We start from the raw sequence: 18,299 nt of genomic DNA, 5'->3' as shown, positions 1-18,299 counted from the left end.
ACTTTCTCTTCTGCCTTCACTAAGGCCTCTGACCAAGGTCTTTGGGACTTTAACCCAACCATGTTTCGCATCAAAAAAAAAAAAAAATAGAATCAGCACAATTATTACATATCTCTCCCAGATTTAACAAACAGCTTTTACACACTGCAAAGTTCAATTTATCTTGACAACACATGTATTTTCTAATACATCCAAGCAATAAACAGAGCCCATTCTCAGAGTTAAGTTTATGACCCAGCATCCTGTGTATGTGAGGGCTAATGATGGACATTTCTGTTCGTAATCTTACGAGGTCTCTCCTAAAACCGAAGGCTGGATATAAAGTAGAACTTCAGGCTACTCTTCAGAGCCTAGGTCTCCTTTCCCCTAACCTCCCAATCTGTACAAATTGGGAGGACATATTGCACAGGTCAAGGAAGTACATCTGTATGATTGATAGAGGTTAAGAACTCTCTGTTTTAAAGATGCATTGGGTGGATTTTATTCCTGGTTTCTTCATTTACTAGAAAATTTATATAAACTCTCAGAGTTTTTCCTTATTTGTAAACAGGAATAATAATATCCCTACATGTTGGGGTTATTGTGAAGAGCGAATGAGGTTATGTATATAAAGTGGTTAATACAGCGCCTGTATGATTAACTTCATTTTGCAGTTATTAAAAATAAAGCTCAAAGAGGGTGGTTGTGCTAGGTCTTTTTCTTTAATTTGCAAAGCCTGCTTAATGCCACAGATTCTCCTTTTAGGAGTCTTCTAGTTATACAGAGCTCCAGCACATGTGGTGGGTAACCTAACACCCAGCTAATGACAGTGTGTGGTCTTAACTGTCCTTATGCACACAACACTATTCCTCTTGGCAATCACTTGTGTGTGTGTGTGTGTGTGTGTGTGTATTGGGGCGGGGGGTAGGGGTGGGGGACAAACAGAAGTGCCATGACTGCTTTTAAAAATTGGGCATGACTTTATAACATAAAAACGTATTACTAAAAGACAAACATCCTCTTCCTATTTGAGACAAACATCTAAGGACATAAAGTTTTGGGGTTAAATATGCAGGTCCCTTCTGCATTCAGCAGGATATACAAGACATTCAAGACATTAAAAGGAATCTGATCTTCCCCATCTCTGAGAGGCCTTGTCTGCTTCAGAATGCCTCCACGGGATCGGGTGTCACAGGGTTGAAGAGAGAGCTCTTCCAGTTTAAACACAAATGGAGGGATGGGAGGTGTTCATGAAGACACCGTGTCTTTGAACCAGTCTATTAGAATAAAACACATCAGTTTTGATGTACCCTTGAGAAGAGATCTGTTTGGAGGGATAAGTCTAAAGGAAGAAAACACGTGTGTACGGGAGAGAGATCTAGGGAGGGATCAGACCAAAGTGTAGTGGCAGAATTTTGCTAAGAATTGGATGGAAAAGATATTTATTTCTTCCAAGACAATAAGGCTCTTAATCCTAGGCAACTTTTCTTTTGATATCACTCATCAGCTTGATGACTGTACGTGTTGGAGAAAAGAGACCCAAAAAGCACTGTAGATCACTCACTTGAAATGTGGGCTTCTGACCTACTATTCCTTTGCCCCAAGGCCATTTGATGTCATTATTTTATGATCAAATTTAACAAAGTATCCAAAATCCAATCTTTACCTGAAATTGATATTTCCCTAACAAAACAAGAAATACCTTGCCATATAATTCAAATGAAACACCCATTGAACTTAGTATTTGAGTCCTAAGGCCTGAATTTTTTATATGGAAAAATTCTACAAAATGGGCTTTTAAAACTAGTTCCTGTATTTCCAAAATTGAGAGTCTGAGAAATGACAACAAAACAAAGTGGAAGAACTTTTCATTTAAAAGCGCTGGCTCTTGGAACACTTGCTTCTAGAGCCCGAAGCCTCCATTTAAGGAATCCAACTTCTCTAAGGTCACCATGCTGTGAGAAGCCCTCATCACATGGAGAGGCCCTGAAGACTGAGACACTCTGTGGAGAGAGAAGGAAACCAAGGTGACAGACTTGAGAGTGAAGAAATCGTGGTGGACACGCATGATCAAGCCCTATCTGCTAGCCCACAGATTAGAGATGAACTGCCCAGCTAGCTCTTCTTGAATTCCTGATCCCAAACAACAAGCCACAGGAGAAAAACTGCATGTCCCAGAAGAGCCTCCCAGGGAGCAGTCGTTAAGATAAGACCCAGTTGTTTCCAAGTCCACTAGGATCTCCGCATCACGGGGAAGAGCAGCAACATGCGTGATTCATGACCTGGTCTCCTATCCTTTGATGAAGAAGCCATCTGAGAAAGCCCATGAATGGTGAGGACCTTAACAAGAAGAAAACAATTACAGTAAGGGTTAGGCGACATAGATACCCAGTAGAAAGTACCCTTTTTATAACAGGTATCTTTTATGATAACTTGTGGAGTTATTAGAAACTCTATCAAAATACTGATGAGATATTAAAGGAAACTAAAAATCAGAACAGTGAGTATTTTATTCTAAAATGGAGAGATAGATGATCAATAATGCCAGAATAGACTTCCTTCTTCTCCTTTTTTTTTCACATACTTTAATGTAATTTATTTATTTCTCTGATGCTGAGGATCCAACCCAGGGTCTTGCACGTGCTAGGCAAGTGCTCTACCACTGAACCACAACCCCAGCCCCCAGACTTCTTTCTTTTCACTGAGCAAAATCCAGAAACTTGATAAAACTCTGGGTCAGAGGCCAAATTTTAAGTGCAACCAAGTAAAATTTCAAATCATCCAGAAAACAATAGCTCAATCTTGACATTAGCTTAATATGTTAGAGATTTTTAAAAATGTAATTTATTTTTCTAAAAGACAAAAAAGGGGAGAGACAGAGACAAATATGAAGGATGTATGGTAAAGAATCAAGAGATCTAGAAAAATTAAAATCAGTAGAAATTGGTCTACATAAACTAGGGAGGAAATGGTAAGGCATGTCTTTAGAATTTTCCATATACCAAAACTTCCTTAAGAATGTTTCAAAGGCAACATCAAGATATTTATTTGGGACTAGGAGTATATCCAGGACATATATAACATATATAATTATTAAATAATATTACATACTATTATATAATAATGTGATATATAACTAGTTGTTCTAATTAATATTAACATATTACATTCTACATTGATATAATATTATACATTAATAATAACCATATTAAGTGTATTACTATATATGTAAATATATTTATAGCTAAAATTAAAAACAAGCATCTTTCACGATAACTGTTGCTTTATGGAGACTTCAAATTAATTATCTTTATGGGAATAAATGTTATTTAGTGTGGTATCTGTTACCAAGTAGGAAATAAATATTTAAAATAAACATAGAATCATAAAATAGGCCAATCCAACAAAAGAAAATTGATTGGAATAGCACAATAAAATTTGTCACCAAGTCAAATAACTTAAGTAACATTTTAAAAGAACATACCAACTTTAGCTTATTGTATAGTCAAAGCAATCTCACTAAGGTGATATTTTAAAACTTTTAAAATATTATGCATTACTAAACCCCTCTTTACCTCATTTCTCTTTTTTTCCCATTTGTTTCTAATAGAACTACTATCAAATTCTTGAGTTGTTCACTTCTAAATAGATTGAATGCCTTATTTTTCAGATCACTGAACTCACATAATATTCACGAAGCTAGTACAACTCTGCATACACCCTAGCTATTCAGGCAATGCCATGAGAGCATCATCATTGTTCATTTGTATGATGTCCATGTATCTTGTCATCTTTCCAATGTAACATTGCCAAGATCTTGGACTCTTCATTTGGTGGAGTCTAATTCTGTTCTCTTTACAAAGAGCTAGGGTTACACTCAGCAAAGGTTACCATTTACGTGAGACATGAAGCCTGCAAGCATAACTCATCACCAAAGTAAAATTCCTAGCTATTTTTTCTCTCAAGGACATCCCCAGTGCTACCTAAAATCAAGAAGGAATACTTCAGGGCAGTTTGCATTGTAGGGACCACATTTTTATTTTGATATTCTGGAGTATGGTATATTCATAGTAGTCAAACAAAAGACATTATATTCTTTTGAAAATCTGCTCTTCTATTCCTTAGAGGGAAATATAGAGGAATCAAATACAAAGATTACAGCGACTTTAGCAAGAGAACCCAATATTTAAGAGTGAGATTTTTTTCAGAAATTATTCCTTTGTATGTTTGATTTTGTTTTTATCACTTACTTTAAATGAATTCTGAAAGAGCTATTTTAACAAATAAATAACTTTTTTTTAACTATTTAAGTAATTTCTAAGGCTCAACATGAAGGAGTGGCAGGCAAAGCCACTGTCCCAGGCACTAACTGCTCCTGCTTTTAGCACCAACATCTTTCTTCCTCTTACTTGGTACAGATTTCCTCTACTCTGGCATTTCTGAAGATCAGAGACTTAAAAGCATGGTCAGACCCTCAAATTAAAAAAAAAAATGTTTTAAAAGAACAAATATTAGGCCTAGAAGAGCCTTTAGAGAGTATCTCACTTCTCATCAGATATGAGATAACTGAGACTCCAAAGTTTTTTTCCAAAGTCATAACCAATTAATGACATTTAAAACCACAATTCAGACTTCCTTAGTGTTGAATTAGTGCTCTCTCCCAACACGACGATTTCTTTATATCTTGTCCATTTCTACACTGATCTTCAGACAGATTTTTCAACTCAGTGGCACACCCCCAGTAAGATTGAGGGCATTTCTTGATCCCATTAGTTATCATTTTCACCTTTCATTGGTTGGAAGATCTGAGGCAGGAAATTGGAAGTCCTACTTGGCCTCCTCGTCCCAGGGATTAAAAGAAAAGTGTGGGCTGCCTAGTGCCTTGCCTATGAAGTTGGATTGCTCATTCTTGGAACAGGAAGCATCTGGAATGTTGGGAGGCCCCCCTCATGATTTCCCTTGGATAAGATTAGATTTTGTTCTTGTTGTTTTTCTCATTAGCCTAGGGGCATAGGACAATTTCCAGTGGTAAAACCTGAATCCCACTTACCACCAAAATAATTCTGTTAATATTTTCCAGCTTCTCCTTTAAGAATGCCAAGGAGCTTAGAGGAAATTTTAGCCTCTTGCACCAACTGACCTTATATTTATTTATAAAGCGTGGTTCTTCCAAGAAGTTCCAGAAGTTTCATGCACATTCTCTCACTTAATCCTTCTCTTCCCATGGGGGGAAGCATTACATTTTTATCTTTCTGCCACAGCCAGTTTCTCTGTTGTTTATTGGGTTTCTCTCTAGACTTTGCTACTTGAAGGTTAGATATTCTCAAGTCAAAAACATTCTCAGCTGAAATCTCAACCAATACTGCTAACAAAAACACACTCATTCATCATACATATATATACTGTTCGCCTCTTGTCTGACACTATTCTAGGCACTAGAGATACAGGAATGAGCAAAACAGACTGTCTCTGACCTCATGGAGTTTACATTCAGTAAAATGGCTGTTGTATTACCCAGTAAATTCAAAATTATAAATACACTCTAATCTGATAACAAGAAAACTAATTTCAACTTTATGGGTTTTTTAAATTTAATTTAATTTTTTGGTACCAGGGATTAAACTCAGGGGCACTTAACCACTGAACCATCTCCAGTCCTTTTTTTGTGAGACAGGTTCTCACTGCGTTGCCTAGGGCCTAAGTCATAAAGGCTGGCTTTGAACTCATGGTCCTAGTGCCTTCTGAGCCAGTGGGATTACAGTCATGTGCCATCATGCCTGGCTCTAATTTCAATTTTACAGACTAATGGCCATAGTTTCAAACATATATGATAATAAAGCCCAATGGCATAGGCTTGTAGGGATTGCACTGAAAGACAGGAGACTTATATTCTAATCCTGAGTCTTCTACCAACAGTTTGTATGACCTGAGCCAATAATATCATCTCTCTGATACCAGATAAATGACATAAAAAATACCAGACAAAAAGATTTCTCATGCCTTCTCTTGGTCTACAATTCTATGGTTAATTAATTGTACATAGGTTATGCAGTGTTAGGACTTACTGCCAAGGTCAAAAGAGGAGAAATTCTTCTGCATCAGTTGCTTTTATGTGTAGGGTGGGATTGAGGGAAACACCACAAAGCAATGCTTGCTTCCCAGGAAAACTAATCACTGCAAAAACAAACAAACAACAACAACCAATAAAATAAATCAATAAAACCAATCAACTCTACACCTATTATGTATTCAATTCGAGACTAGATACTTTGGGGATGGTAGATATGTAAAAAGATCTCTGAATTTAAGAAGCTTCCAAACAAAAGTATATGATAGTAGATGGTTAAAAATAAAAGTGTATTTTTATAATACAAGGTTCTAAGTTTACAAGAGGGCAAAAAACCAAGAAGAACTAGATTAGAATCCTCTGAGGAAAGGCAGCATATCACCTGTATCTCTAACGACCATCACAATAATAATAGCAACTAACATTTATTGAGTGCTTGATATATGCCATATTTGAATTAAGTGATTTGTGGGATATTTTATTTAATCCTCAAAACAACCCTAGAAATAAACAACACTATTTTTCCTGTTACAAATGGAGAAAACTAGACTTCCAAGGAAGTCTAAGGTACCTAATGGTACAGCCAGGCAAGCAACCCCAGAGTTCTTAACTTCATTTAATGGTTATGGACGGCTTTCCCACATATGAGATAAGGGGATAGCACAGTACATGGAACATAGTTTAGTGTTTCAAAATTTTGCTTCCTTCCTTCTAAATCCTCTGTCCTTCACTGCCACTTGCTCCCAAACCCTTTTCCTCATTCACATCCATGTCCTTCCTTTTCCAACTTTAAATATTCTGCAAAGTTCAGTTGAAGATCTACCCTGTGCAAGAAGTGCTTCTAGACCAACTGAGCTTCTGTCCCCTTATTTATTTCAAACATCTACTTCAAATATCCTGTGAGGTAATCATGTGCTCTCTTATGATGTCACTGTCACTACTTAATGTCCTTTGATATTAATCTTACTGATGTCTTATGGCATTTTATCATGAAACTTATATTATTACTATGTATATCTTGCATTATTGAGCTTTGCTATGGTTTGAATATGTGGAGTCCCTAACAGCTCATGTGTGAGACCAATGCAAGAATATTCAGAGGTGAGATGAGTAGATACTGAGAGCTGCAACTCATAAATGGCTTAATCCACTGATAGGAATTAACTGGGCAGGCAGGGTGTGGTTGGAGAAGGTAGGTCCCTGGGGCTGTGTCTTTGGGTTATATATTTTGTTTCTGGTGAGTGGAGCACTCTATGGTTTCTGACTACCATGTCCTGAGCTATTTTCCTCTTCCACACTCTTCCACCATGATGTTCTGCCTCACCTTAGGCCTACAACTATGGAGTCAGCCAATCACATACTGAATCTCTGAAACCATGAGCCAAAATAAATGTTTCCTCCTCTAATTGTTCTTGTCAGCTCTTTTGGTTATAGTGACAAAAATGCTGACTAAAACAAGCTTCATATAATGTAACTGTGTCAACTAACTCCAGACTCTTTTGTGTTGCTCCTGGAGTCCTGGCATAGAAGATATCCAGAAGCATTCACCACTGCAAGAGTTTGAGTGTTTGTGAAGTTTTCATTCATAGAAAAATGATCCAAGCCCAGCAAATGCAGCTCTTTTAGGTTGAATCCACCTTGTGTATTATGGCATTTTATCATGAAACTTATATTATTACTATGTATATCTTGCATTATTGAGCTTCATTTAATGGTTATGGATGGCTTTTCCACAAATGAGATAAAGGGATAGCACAGTACATGGCACATAGTTTAGCGTTTCAAAATTTTACTTCCTTCCTTCTAAATCCTCTATCCTTCACTGCCACTCTTTCTGTTTGTGCACAATTTTGGACTAAAAAAAAAAAGAAAAGAAAGAAAGAAGGAAAAGGTAACTAATCAACTCTTACAAATATAAAACAATAGGCAGCTCCAGCCCATAGATTTATTTTTAATCTTACAAATGTATTATGAGATATTTTATACAAAGGAGTAAACATATGTGTGTGTGCGTGTGTATACATACACACACATACACACACACACACACACACACACACACATATATATATATATATAAACTGTATACATGTATGTGTTTGTGTGTGTATGTGTATGTGTGTATATATATATATATATATATATATATATATATATATAGTTTTAAAAAACCCAAATATATGTTCTGTAACCACTATCCACCTTAAGAAATAAAACATGAAGTAGTATTAGCAAATCTTGTACATCACCTAAATTGTTGTCTAAAGCAATTAGCAAGCTGATATCAGGTCATAAAACTTCAAAATGATCAGGAGTTTTTGAAGACTGAAAAAAGTCATGAGTATGAAGGGATTTATGTATTAAGATTAGGAGGAGATTAGACAAATCTACTCCCAATGATAATGTCAAACACAATATGCACAATTACCATTAAAGGGGGAGCTAATTTTTTTCATTAAAGTATTGTGGTATAAAGTAATTTTATGGTCTGAAATAGTTAAAATCTTAAATATCAATTTTAAATCTTAACTAATTTTAACTATTCTATTTCTATAAACTAATAGCTTTCATAATATAATATATTGTTATGAAAGCTAATCTACATCTTCCAATCTACCTGTCCTGGTAATAACATAAAAGTTCTTAAAAGTGGAGCCATGGGATCTAAATGTTGATTTAGAAAAATAAATTACCCTAGCTACAGATTTATTTTTAAAGGATCAGTTTACAAGTCCAGAAGATCCTAACTCTCATATCTGTAGAACTATTGATTCTGAAGGTAACTCTAAACTTTCAAGTAGCTAACACAGAAAGAAACATATCAATACTAAGATTCACAGTGTCTATGAAGAGAAACTAAACTTATCACATGGGAGAAGCCCAATTATTCCTGATACTAACAAATGAGATACATTTCTCTAGAAAATCATCACAGAGATTATAAGAACATTGGCAACATCTTCTATGGTCTGAATGTTGATATTCCCCTAAAATTCATTTGTTGGAATCCAATACTCATTGTGATGGTATTAAGAGTTAGGATCTTTGGGAAGTGGTTAGATCAGAAGGGATCCAACCTCACAAATGGAATTAATATCCCTATGAAAGAGACTCCAGAGAGTTCCCTTAACCCTTCTGCCATGTGAAGATGCAGCAACAAGGCACCATTTACAAAGTAGAGAACCCTCACTGAACATCACATCTGCTGGCTCCTTAATCTTGAACTTCTCAGCCTCCAAAACTGAGTTGCATTGTTTATAAGCTACTTAATCTAAGGTAGTTTGTCATGGTAGCCACCCCAAAACCAAGACAGCATTCTTCCTTATTGTAAGTACAACAAGGTGTTTCAGTAAGGTACACTACAAGGTATTTCAATGGATTCCTTATCACAAATATGCTGTAGGCCTCAGATCAAAACATAATTTCACAGACATGAATCTATGTCTTCTGTCTTAGTCTGTTTTTGGTTGCTATAACAGAATACCTAAGACTGGATGATTTATAAAGAAAATATGTCTATTCAGACTCACAGTTCTGGAGGCAGGGGAATTCAAGATTGAGTAGCCACTTCTGGTAAAGTCCTTGGGGTGCTTCATAACATACCTGAAATTGAAAGGGGTACTGGGCACATGCAAAAGAAGCAAAACACAAGGGTCAGTCTCACTTTACAACAACCCACTATTGGGGTAACTAATCCTTTGAGAAAGGCCTTAATTCCTCTAATCACCTCTTAAGAGCCCCACCTTCCAAAACCCTGACAAGGGCAATCAAATTTCAACCTGAGTTTCAGAAGGAAAAAGCCATAACATCCTTTGAAATGATGTTTTTGAGAAATGACTCAACACCTTTTCTAGGTACAAGCTTTATAATTGTGTAAAGGTAAACATCTGGACTTTTCGAACTGAGAATTTTCCATCCTTAAGAATTCCAATGTTCTGGATTAACCTGCTGTCTGTAACTAACTTGCTGGTCCTAAATACCATATACATAACCTATTTTTTATGAAATGCTAGCAAAATTTAGACAGAGTTTCTTTTCTTTTTTCTTTTTTCTTTCATGTAGGTGCCCAAGAAAGTAAGAAAAAGTATCATCTCTGGAATTGTGCTTGGAATATGCAACAGACATGTCAGAGTAAGCACAGAATCACATGTGGATGTGCATTTGTTGTATATGAATATAGGAGAAATTCCACTTAAAAAATAAATACCCTAAGACTTCCCAGAGAAACTCTGAAGTGTCTATTTGCTTTATGAATTATTTCTTCTGGATAATTTATTTCACAATAGTCCATTGATTACTACATTAAGGCAAAGAAAATTTAAAGTGAAATTATTGGGAGATATAATTCTCTAATAATCTATTTCCAAGGGGGGGAAGGCATTGAAATTATTACTAAAATCTAGAGAAAACTAAGAAATATAAGCAAAAATATGTGCTATGTTCAAAAGTATATAGTAAGGCTGTGCTGTCAAAGTCACCTTGAATCTTTCTCTTACTGGGTTTTGTTTGCTTTTGATTTCTCCACAGGATAAAGAAGAAAACCACTAGAGTTTCTCTGACCATCAGTTCTCCAGTTAATGAAAACTCCAACATCAGATCAAGTTATTCTACGTTAGTTCAACCATTGTGTATTGACCCCCAGAGGGTAGGTTTCATTAAAATGAAACCTTCTGAAAGGGTACCAGTAATGGAGGCTGAGGTCAAGAAAAAAAGTTGATACAACTTTCTTTAAAAGCGTGCACGAGAACAGCTCCATGTACACAACCTCAGAAGGAACAGGAAAGGCAACTCATGGGTGTCAGGAATAACTCCAGGGCAGCTCTGTGACTTGGCCATTTGTCTGTGTGCCAGACCAGAGCAACAGTTCCCTAACAGAGCATTCCAATAATCCAAGGAATGAATTCCCTTTTAATTAAAAAAAAAAAAAAAAAAGGCCGGAGATGCCTTTTTTAAAAAAAAAAAAAAACTACCAGAGCAACTGTATGAAGAGAGAAAAAAAATTTAGTCGGTAAAATTTAGAAGTTATTTAAACCTTTAACATGCAGTCTCTAAGTGCATGCCAGTAACCATTTCTCAAAGGCAATTGCTCAGTGTTCTATTTCATCGTCTCCGCTGATGGAATGCTGGAAGAAAAAGAAGAAAGGGTGGCGTCAGAGCAGACATCCAAACTGACATTTAAATTAGAAGTCTCATCCTTTCCAAAAAGGAAACTCGGGGTAGGGTGGGTAGTGGCTAAAACTGGACTAGTTCATAGTAACTAGAACGGATGCAGTTAGTTTATGGCCACTAAGTACTTGGGTTTGGGGGCCTTGATAGAATGGATGATGGCATCATGTTCTCTTTTATTCTCCAACACAGATGCAGAGCCCCTGCAGTAGCCTGTCAGGATCCATTTGTGTTGTGGCCCCTGTGTTCACCAAGGTAACCTATCCGTACTGCATGATAGAATTTGGATTTTATAGATAAATGGTAGACTTTAATGAAGGAGTAAGAAGAAGGAAAGAGAAACCAGAAGAGATTTCAGAGATTATTATCATTTCATATAGGAGAAAACTGAGGCCAGGAAAGAGTAAAAAGATTGGCTCGATGTCCCAGAGCAACTCTTGGTTTATCCCATGCTCTTTAGACTTTTGCTCTGTGTCAATCCTCTAGCTCTGGAGAACAATGCTTAGACCAACTTTTTTAGGGAGACTGTGCTCTGCCAGACCTTAAGATACAGTCAAATTCTCCCAGTGATTCATAAGATGCCCTTCTGATAGAGTCAACCAGCAAGGTAGTAGCTACTTCCTGCTAAGGTCATGGTCAGAGGCCACTATTTCCCCAGCCATCCACTGAAAACATCTGAATTCAATCACGTAGGTTAAAACAAAACTAGACCTGAGCCTTCTCTGGTCAGTCTCCTAGTTATGAAATCTAACAGAACCGGAACCACTGCCCACTGCTGGCCCAAAGCATGAAGAGCAGGGCCAGGATTTAACCGGCATTTCCTCCTCATGAGGCACACATCTGTCAGCAGGTGTCAAGGTTAGGCTGTCTTTAGGTCTCATGTAGGTCTGACCTGACAGAGGATCTAGATACATCCTTTTCTTGCCTCAGAACCAAGTTATAAACTGGAATGTAATTCTGGGTTTTAGAAGACCTTGGGGTTGCAGGTAGGGAAGGAAGAGGGATCCGGATTTAAGATGTAGGTTCACCACCAACACCACTCACTCGCTCATTTGTGCATCGTGAGACTGAACTAGCTATGGTTGATAAACACGTCTTATATATCAATATAACTTTTAGGCCTCACAGAAAGTTTTTAGATTATTTATATGAAATGAGCCTCAAATCCTCCAGGTAGGATGTGCATTTTGCTAGCCCTGTTTCACAAAGAACCTGAGTTCCTCAGAGGCTGAGTCTTTTCTACGTCCCTAGAACCAGCTTCCACCAGCCAGTGACAGTTGAGATTTTGGCCCAGGTCCTGTAAATCATGATTCAGGGGCTTTCAAAATCAACAATATTGTCCATACTACCATAAACAAAACAATAAAGACCAAATCTGTGACTAGATACGTACTCCACAAAACAATCAAATTCATCACAACAAAGGCGTTTCCACTAATCTCTTTTCTAATTTGAAAAAAATGGCTCTGAGGGAAGCAAACAACAAATTTTTTTTTTATTGTACACTATGAAGTTAAGATGAAAATGACTTACACTTGACTGTAAAATATAAGGTCCCAAACAATGCCCAGCAGCTCCTCGTTTTGCTTAACATGCAGTCAGTGCTCAACAGTCACGGTGCCAAAGTGTGCACATGTCCTGCAGGTGGCACATGGTACAGGAGCTTCTTCCTTTCAGCGAACTCTGTTTCTGTTCTTCAGCATCTTCAAGACATCTCTACAACCAGAGGTCAGATTGTCGTGTTTGAATGCCGAGTGCAGGCCACGGCTTCAGTTCAAGTTCACTGGTACAGAGAGGAAGAGCAGATTGCCAGCTCAGATGACTTCCGGATTCTGAGGAAAAGTATCATGACAAAATTTTCAGTTGCATTTACTTAACCTTGAAATCAAATTCATGTTTTTAAGTAGTTCAATAGCTGATGTGTTACAGGCTAAATCATTTCTACTGTTAAATAATTGTTTTTTCAAATCCAGATAATTCCTCATCAAAAACAACTTGGGGATAGAGCTCACTTGGTAGAGTTCTTGCCTGGCACACACAAGGCCCTGGGGTCAATCCCCAGCAACACACACACACACACACACACACACACACACACGAAAAGATAACTGTTTGTTTTAATGAAAGAATACATTTTTTTTGAGGTGGCATATGTCTATGTTGTCTAGGCTGGCCTTGAACCCCTGGGCTCCTATGCTTCTCCTGACTCAGCCTCCTCTGCAGATGGGATTATTGATGTATGTCACAGCACTCAACTGAAAAAAAATAATTTTAATAGCTATTAAAAGACTGGTTTATTTTCATAAAGTCATCCTAATTCTCTTCTTAAGGAGTCCTTGGCATATAAATAAAAAAGAAATGTGAGACTAAACATATTTTTTCAAGGGTAAAATGGATGAAAATCGGTGCACAACTTTCTATACATTTTATTGCATAATTTTTCTAAAAATAATTAGGGAAGTGTAGCAAGAATGATGATCTACCTCATGTTAAAGTCTGAGTTTATGCTTTATAAACAACTTTTCATATACATTTTTGATATATGTTATTACCCCCATTTTATTAGTGAGAAAACTGCTATCAGAAATACAATCAGAAAAATTTAATTTAAAAATTTAATCAGAAAAATTAAAATGATTCTTTGGGGAAAAAAATGTGTCTCACCAATGGTTCACACCCAGAGAAGAGATATTTATTTAGTCTTCGTTTCGTATCAGAGATGAAGTTCTAAGTTCTAGAGAAGTAAAGTAATTTTTAAAATTCACAGAGCAATTTCGTGGTAGAGCCAGGACAAAAATTAAGTTCTAGCACTTTCCCAATCATTCGTTCCATTATGCACATTTTCAGAATTTCTAATGAATTTATAATCTGTGACTCCAGACTTCAGTCAATCTTTTATTTTGCCTTTGGTTATTTCTCATACATTCATGGCCCCTTCTCCCAACTAAATTAATTATCGTCATTTAAATTCTCTTTTCTCCTGTTTTATCTTCCAGAAGCTTGTTTATCATCCATTCCTGGTAAGTACTATTCTTCAACATCTTAATAATCAATTAAATCAAAATTAGCATCAATAACCTTTGTCTCCTAAGTCACTGTTGCCCTCACGTGCTCTTTTGGAGCTACCCTGTGCCAGCTCTGAACTGAAACAACAGAAGCAAGGAACCTGGGATTTGTCGGTGCAGTTATTCATTTATTCACTCATCAACAAGTTTACTGAGCACATACTATGGATAGGTTCTTTTTTGCACTAAGAAGACAGCAATGAGCCAGACTGATAAGATCCCTGTCCTCAAAGACCATACATTCCCCTCTAATTCTACTTGATTTAGTATTTGTGACTCAGCAACTTGACACAGAAGCAGTCTTGGTATCAAACACCCAACCGTTCTCTGTATAGCTATAAGTGGGGTGTCCATCACACAGAATTAGGTCTAAGCACCAAGGAAATGATAATTTTTAGGTCGGTTCAGAAAATGTTTCTAAAGTACTTTTATGCTAAGCACTAAAGCTACAGAAATATAGAAGTCAAGGAATAAAGTGCTTTTGTTTTGATTTGGTTTGGTTTGGTTTGGGGTTTTTTGGTACTGAGGATTGAACCCAAAGTTACTTTACCACTGAGCCACATCCCCGGTCCTTTTTATTTTTCATTTTGAGACAGGGTCTTGCTAAGTGGTTAGGGCCTCACTGAGTTGCTGAGGCTGGCCTCCAACTTGTGATTCTTCTGCCTCAGCCTCCCTGATCACTGGGACCACAGGTGTGATTATCCTGCCATATATAATCCCAGCTTTCAAAGACCTCATTCTAAAAGAGAAAACAGACATGTCTGAGAGTCCAGGAAGAAGAACTATACAGGGATTGTTTTAGGCTGTATTTTTGAGATTTATAGTCATAAGCCTACTCAGATGGCAAAATATATAATTGGATAGATTTTTTTTTTAATTCCCAAAAATCGATTCTTAATCACCACTCTCCCTGGTATCATCCTAAGTTTTGGTTTTTGAACTTGGAGCATCCTAATGTGCCAATAAAGTTGGATTTCTTTCCTTTACAGAGGAAGTCTGCACCTTGATTATCACGGAAGCATTTCCTGAAGACTCTGGGGAGTTCAAGTGCATTGCAGAAAATGAGGCTGGAACCGCAGTTTCGGCAGCCAGACTCTTTGTTTCCCCAGGTAATTACCCTTAGAAATCTCCTTCTTCCAATTCAGCTTTGAGCCAAAAGAAAAAGCATGTTTCTACCTTAACTGTTGATTAATTGTATTTTTCAGAAGGAAAAGAAGTAGAAAAATCTAAGAGTTCTCCCAAGTTTTCCATGAGCAAATTCTCTCCCAAACTGGCCTCCTTCCCCTGGGAAAATGAAGGCTACACAAAGGACAAAAATCCAGACGATACCCCAATAAACCTTATGCCATCTAATCCTGAACCAGCCACTTACAATGAACATGAGATCCAGGTGGTAAAAACGGATGTCTGCACCATCAATGGAAATTCCCCCGAGGTACAACCACAATGGTAAGGACAGACAGACCTAACATTAACTCCTTCAGCAAAACCGTTGGTCCTGTAGGTCTATGGTGACAAAACACCTGCCCTTGGGGAGTTTGCATTCCAAGATGAATCACTTTATCTTTGTCAATCCTCCCTTGACATCTGGTGCACCTTTACCATGGTATCGCAAGTCTCGTGCTTACATGCACTTTTAAGAGACTTGTTGAAAAACATTATTAATGCTGAAATGGCATGAGATATTAAAGAATTAGAATCTTTTCCCCAAATAGAATTCAGTGTCCCATTTCAATATAAATACTTAAAATATTTTGTGATATGGATTTCTTCATTTTCAATCTTAGAATAAAGAGAGAATTGTTCTAGGGTTTAAAGGATAAATGCAAAAATGAAGAGGTAATTCAGTAAGTGAATTTTCCAGCCAGATTATGTTTAAAATAACACAATTCACCATATTTTGACCAGTCCTCACACCAAACACAGCACAAACCTCAAACAAAAATACTGATTTAAAGAAACCAACCTAAAAATTAATGCACATTTTAAATTTAAATTTTGTTTTAGCAATATTTAACATATGACACTAAATACTGCACCAACCTAAATGTTATCTTTAATTTAAACACTTTTAAAAACTTAATATCTCATCATACTTGACTACTAAGTATAACTAATTGTGGCCTCTGTTAACCAGAAAATAAAAAGATAATAGAATCACCAGGCATCCTGGCACATGCCTATAATCCAAGCAACTCAGGAGGCTGAGGCAGGAGGATCACGAGTTCAAAGCCAGCCTCAGGAAAAGCAAGGTGCTAAGCAACTCAATGAGACCCTGTCTCTAAATAAAAAACAAAATCGGGCTGGGCATGGGGCTCAGTAGTTGAATACCCCTGACATGAGTGGCATGTTTTACCTGAGTTCAATCCCTGGTGCTCCCCAGCAAAAAAAAAAAAAAAAAAAGATATTGAAATCCTTTTTAAGAAAATTTTTCTTGGGTGGGTGGCACATATCTGTAATCCCAGCAACTCTGAAGATTAAGGTGGAAGCTTGGCATGCTCAAAATAAAAAATAAAAAGGGCTGAGTATGTAGCTTAGAGATAAAGTATGTTTGAGTTCCTCCAATCCAAGAAAGAAAGAAAGAAAAAAAGAAAGAAAGAAGGAAGGAAGGAAGGAAGGAAGGAAGGAAGGAAGGAAGGAAGGAAGGAAGGAAAAGAAAAGAAAAGAAAAGAAAAGGAGAGAAGAGAAGAGAGAGGGAAAAAAGAAAAGATTTCTTGGGTAGTATTTAGGTCTATGAGGTAAGAGAAATATATCATGTTTGATAGAAACAACTAGAGGCCATCTGCTTCAAGTTTTTAATTCTACAAATGACACAAATTGCAGATCAGCTCATGTTGTCGAGGGCTCCTTCCTCATGTTTCCATGACCTTGGGATACATACTTCAAGTTTTCCTTGCAATGAAGACAGTGAGGGACTTTGGACTTGGAAACTAATAGACCCAAAACAAAGTATGTGAACATAGTAGGGACTCAATAAATAACAAGAGGAGTGGGAAGTAGCTCAGTTGCAGATCACTCCCCTAGCTTGCACAAGACCCTGGGTTCAATCCCCAGCACTGCAAATATAAATAAATAAGTGGTAGCTATTACTTTACTACACTAAACATGCTCTCATTGCATTGTTTTCTTTTTAATCAGGAACAATAGGTCTCCAGTAAGGGCCCATGACTGTGGTTTCCGGGTTAGTCTCCAGGAATCACTCTAGCTTCTGGTATCTCTAGTTACCCAAGCAGTAACTACTTCTATAAATAAAGATTCCTGATGGGGTCCAGGAAGAGTGGGTGGGTGGAACAATAGATAAGACTGCAATTTATTCAACAATCATTTATTAACCACATTCTGTATGTTTGTCTGTTTTTGTGCTAGACTTGCCTTGGAAGTTGGCCAATACTGACATCTTAAAGGTTTCTTCATGAGTATCAGTGAGCCTTTAAGGTTTTACAGGCATTGAATTTGTAAGATGGTATCTTTTATGGGAGATTACCATCTTTGGTTGTTGTTATTATTTAAGGATTGTTAAATGTAAAATTGTACATTATACCTGTAATCCCAGCAGCTTGGAAGGCAGGGACGGAGGATTGTGAGTTCAAAGCCAGCCTCAGCAATGGCAAGACGCAAAGCAACTCAGTGAGACCCTGTCTCCAAATAAAATACAAAAGAGGGCTGGGGATGTGGCTCAGTGGTTGGGTGCCCTGAGTTCAATCCCTGGTACCAAAAAAAAAAAAAAAAAGGAAAGAAAAGAAATATTGAATATCCATTTGCATATTGAAATTCTCTGATAACAAAGTGAGACATGAACTTCTATTATTTATTTATTTATCTATTTATTAATTTTATAAAATCATCTGTGGAGAAAACTATTGAGTAAAATTTCCATAAAAGCGAACAAAATTTTCCTGTCTACTATGAGCTATACTTTGCCAATCAAAAAGATAAATAATTAAACAGCCCCTCCTTCAGAAATATTTGAATCTGGTTGAGGAGGTATATTGTGCCCATAGGACAGTCTGTATATGACTTCC

At 37.0% G+C, this 18,299-nt stretch overlaps 1 protein-coding gene and 1 long non-coding RNA gene across 2 annotated transcripts; one reads left to right on the top strand and one right to left on the bottom strand.

The window, feature by feature from the left end:
• Window positions 1–823: 823 nt before the first annotated feature.
• LOC113175957 (uncharacterized) lies at window positions 824–9,879 on the bottom strand. Its single transcript, XR_003300018.2, has 3 exons — window positions 9,577–9,879; window positions 6,045–6,153; window positions 824–2,319 (listed from the first exon to the last, which is right to left on the bottom strand). It is a non-coding gene; the product is annotated as an uncharacterized LOC113175957 (long non-coding RNA).
• Window positions 9,880–9,972: 93 nt separating this feature from the next.
• Window positions 9,973–15,730, top strand: LOC113175953 (palladin-like). Its single transcript, XM_077798287.1, has 7 exons — window positions 9,973–10,177; window positions 10,574–10,691; window positions 11,405–11,467; window positions 12,913–13,054; window positions 14,209–14,232; window positions 15,267–15,386; window positions 15,483–15,730. The coding sequence occupies exons 1-7, from the start codon at window positions 10,170–10,172 to the stop codon at window positions 15,728–15,730; spliced, it is 723 nt and encodes a 240-aa protein (XP_077654413.1). The 5' UTR covers window positions 9,973–10,169.
• Window positions 15,731–18,299: the final 2,569 nt, after the last annotated feature.

Source organism: Urocitellus parryii, chromosome 1, assembly GCF_045843805.1.
Source record: "Urocitellus parryii isolate mUroPar1 chromosome 1, mUroPar1.hap1, whole genome shotgun sequence".
Taxonomy (NCBI): Eukaryota; Metazoa; Chordata; class Mammalia; order Rodentia; family Sciuridae; genus Urocitellus; species Urocitellus parryii.
This window is presented reverse-complemented; position numbering and strand designations above follow the sequence as displayed.

Bases quoted from the DNA above. Each gene is read 5' to 3' on its own strand.
- LOC113175953 (XM_077798287.1), top strand. The intron at 14,233-15,266 runs GTAAGTACTATT...TTTCCTTTACAG, and splicing joins TTGTTTATCATCCATTCCTG to AGGAAGTCTGCACCTTGATT. The intron at 15,387-15,482 runs GTAATTACCCTT...TGTATTTTTCAG, and splicing joins CAGACTCTTTGTTTCCCCAG to AAGGAAAAGAAGTAGAAAAA.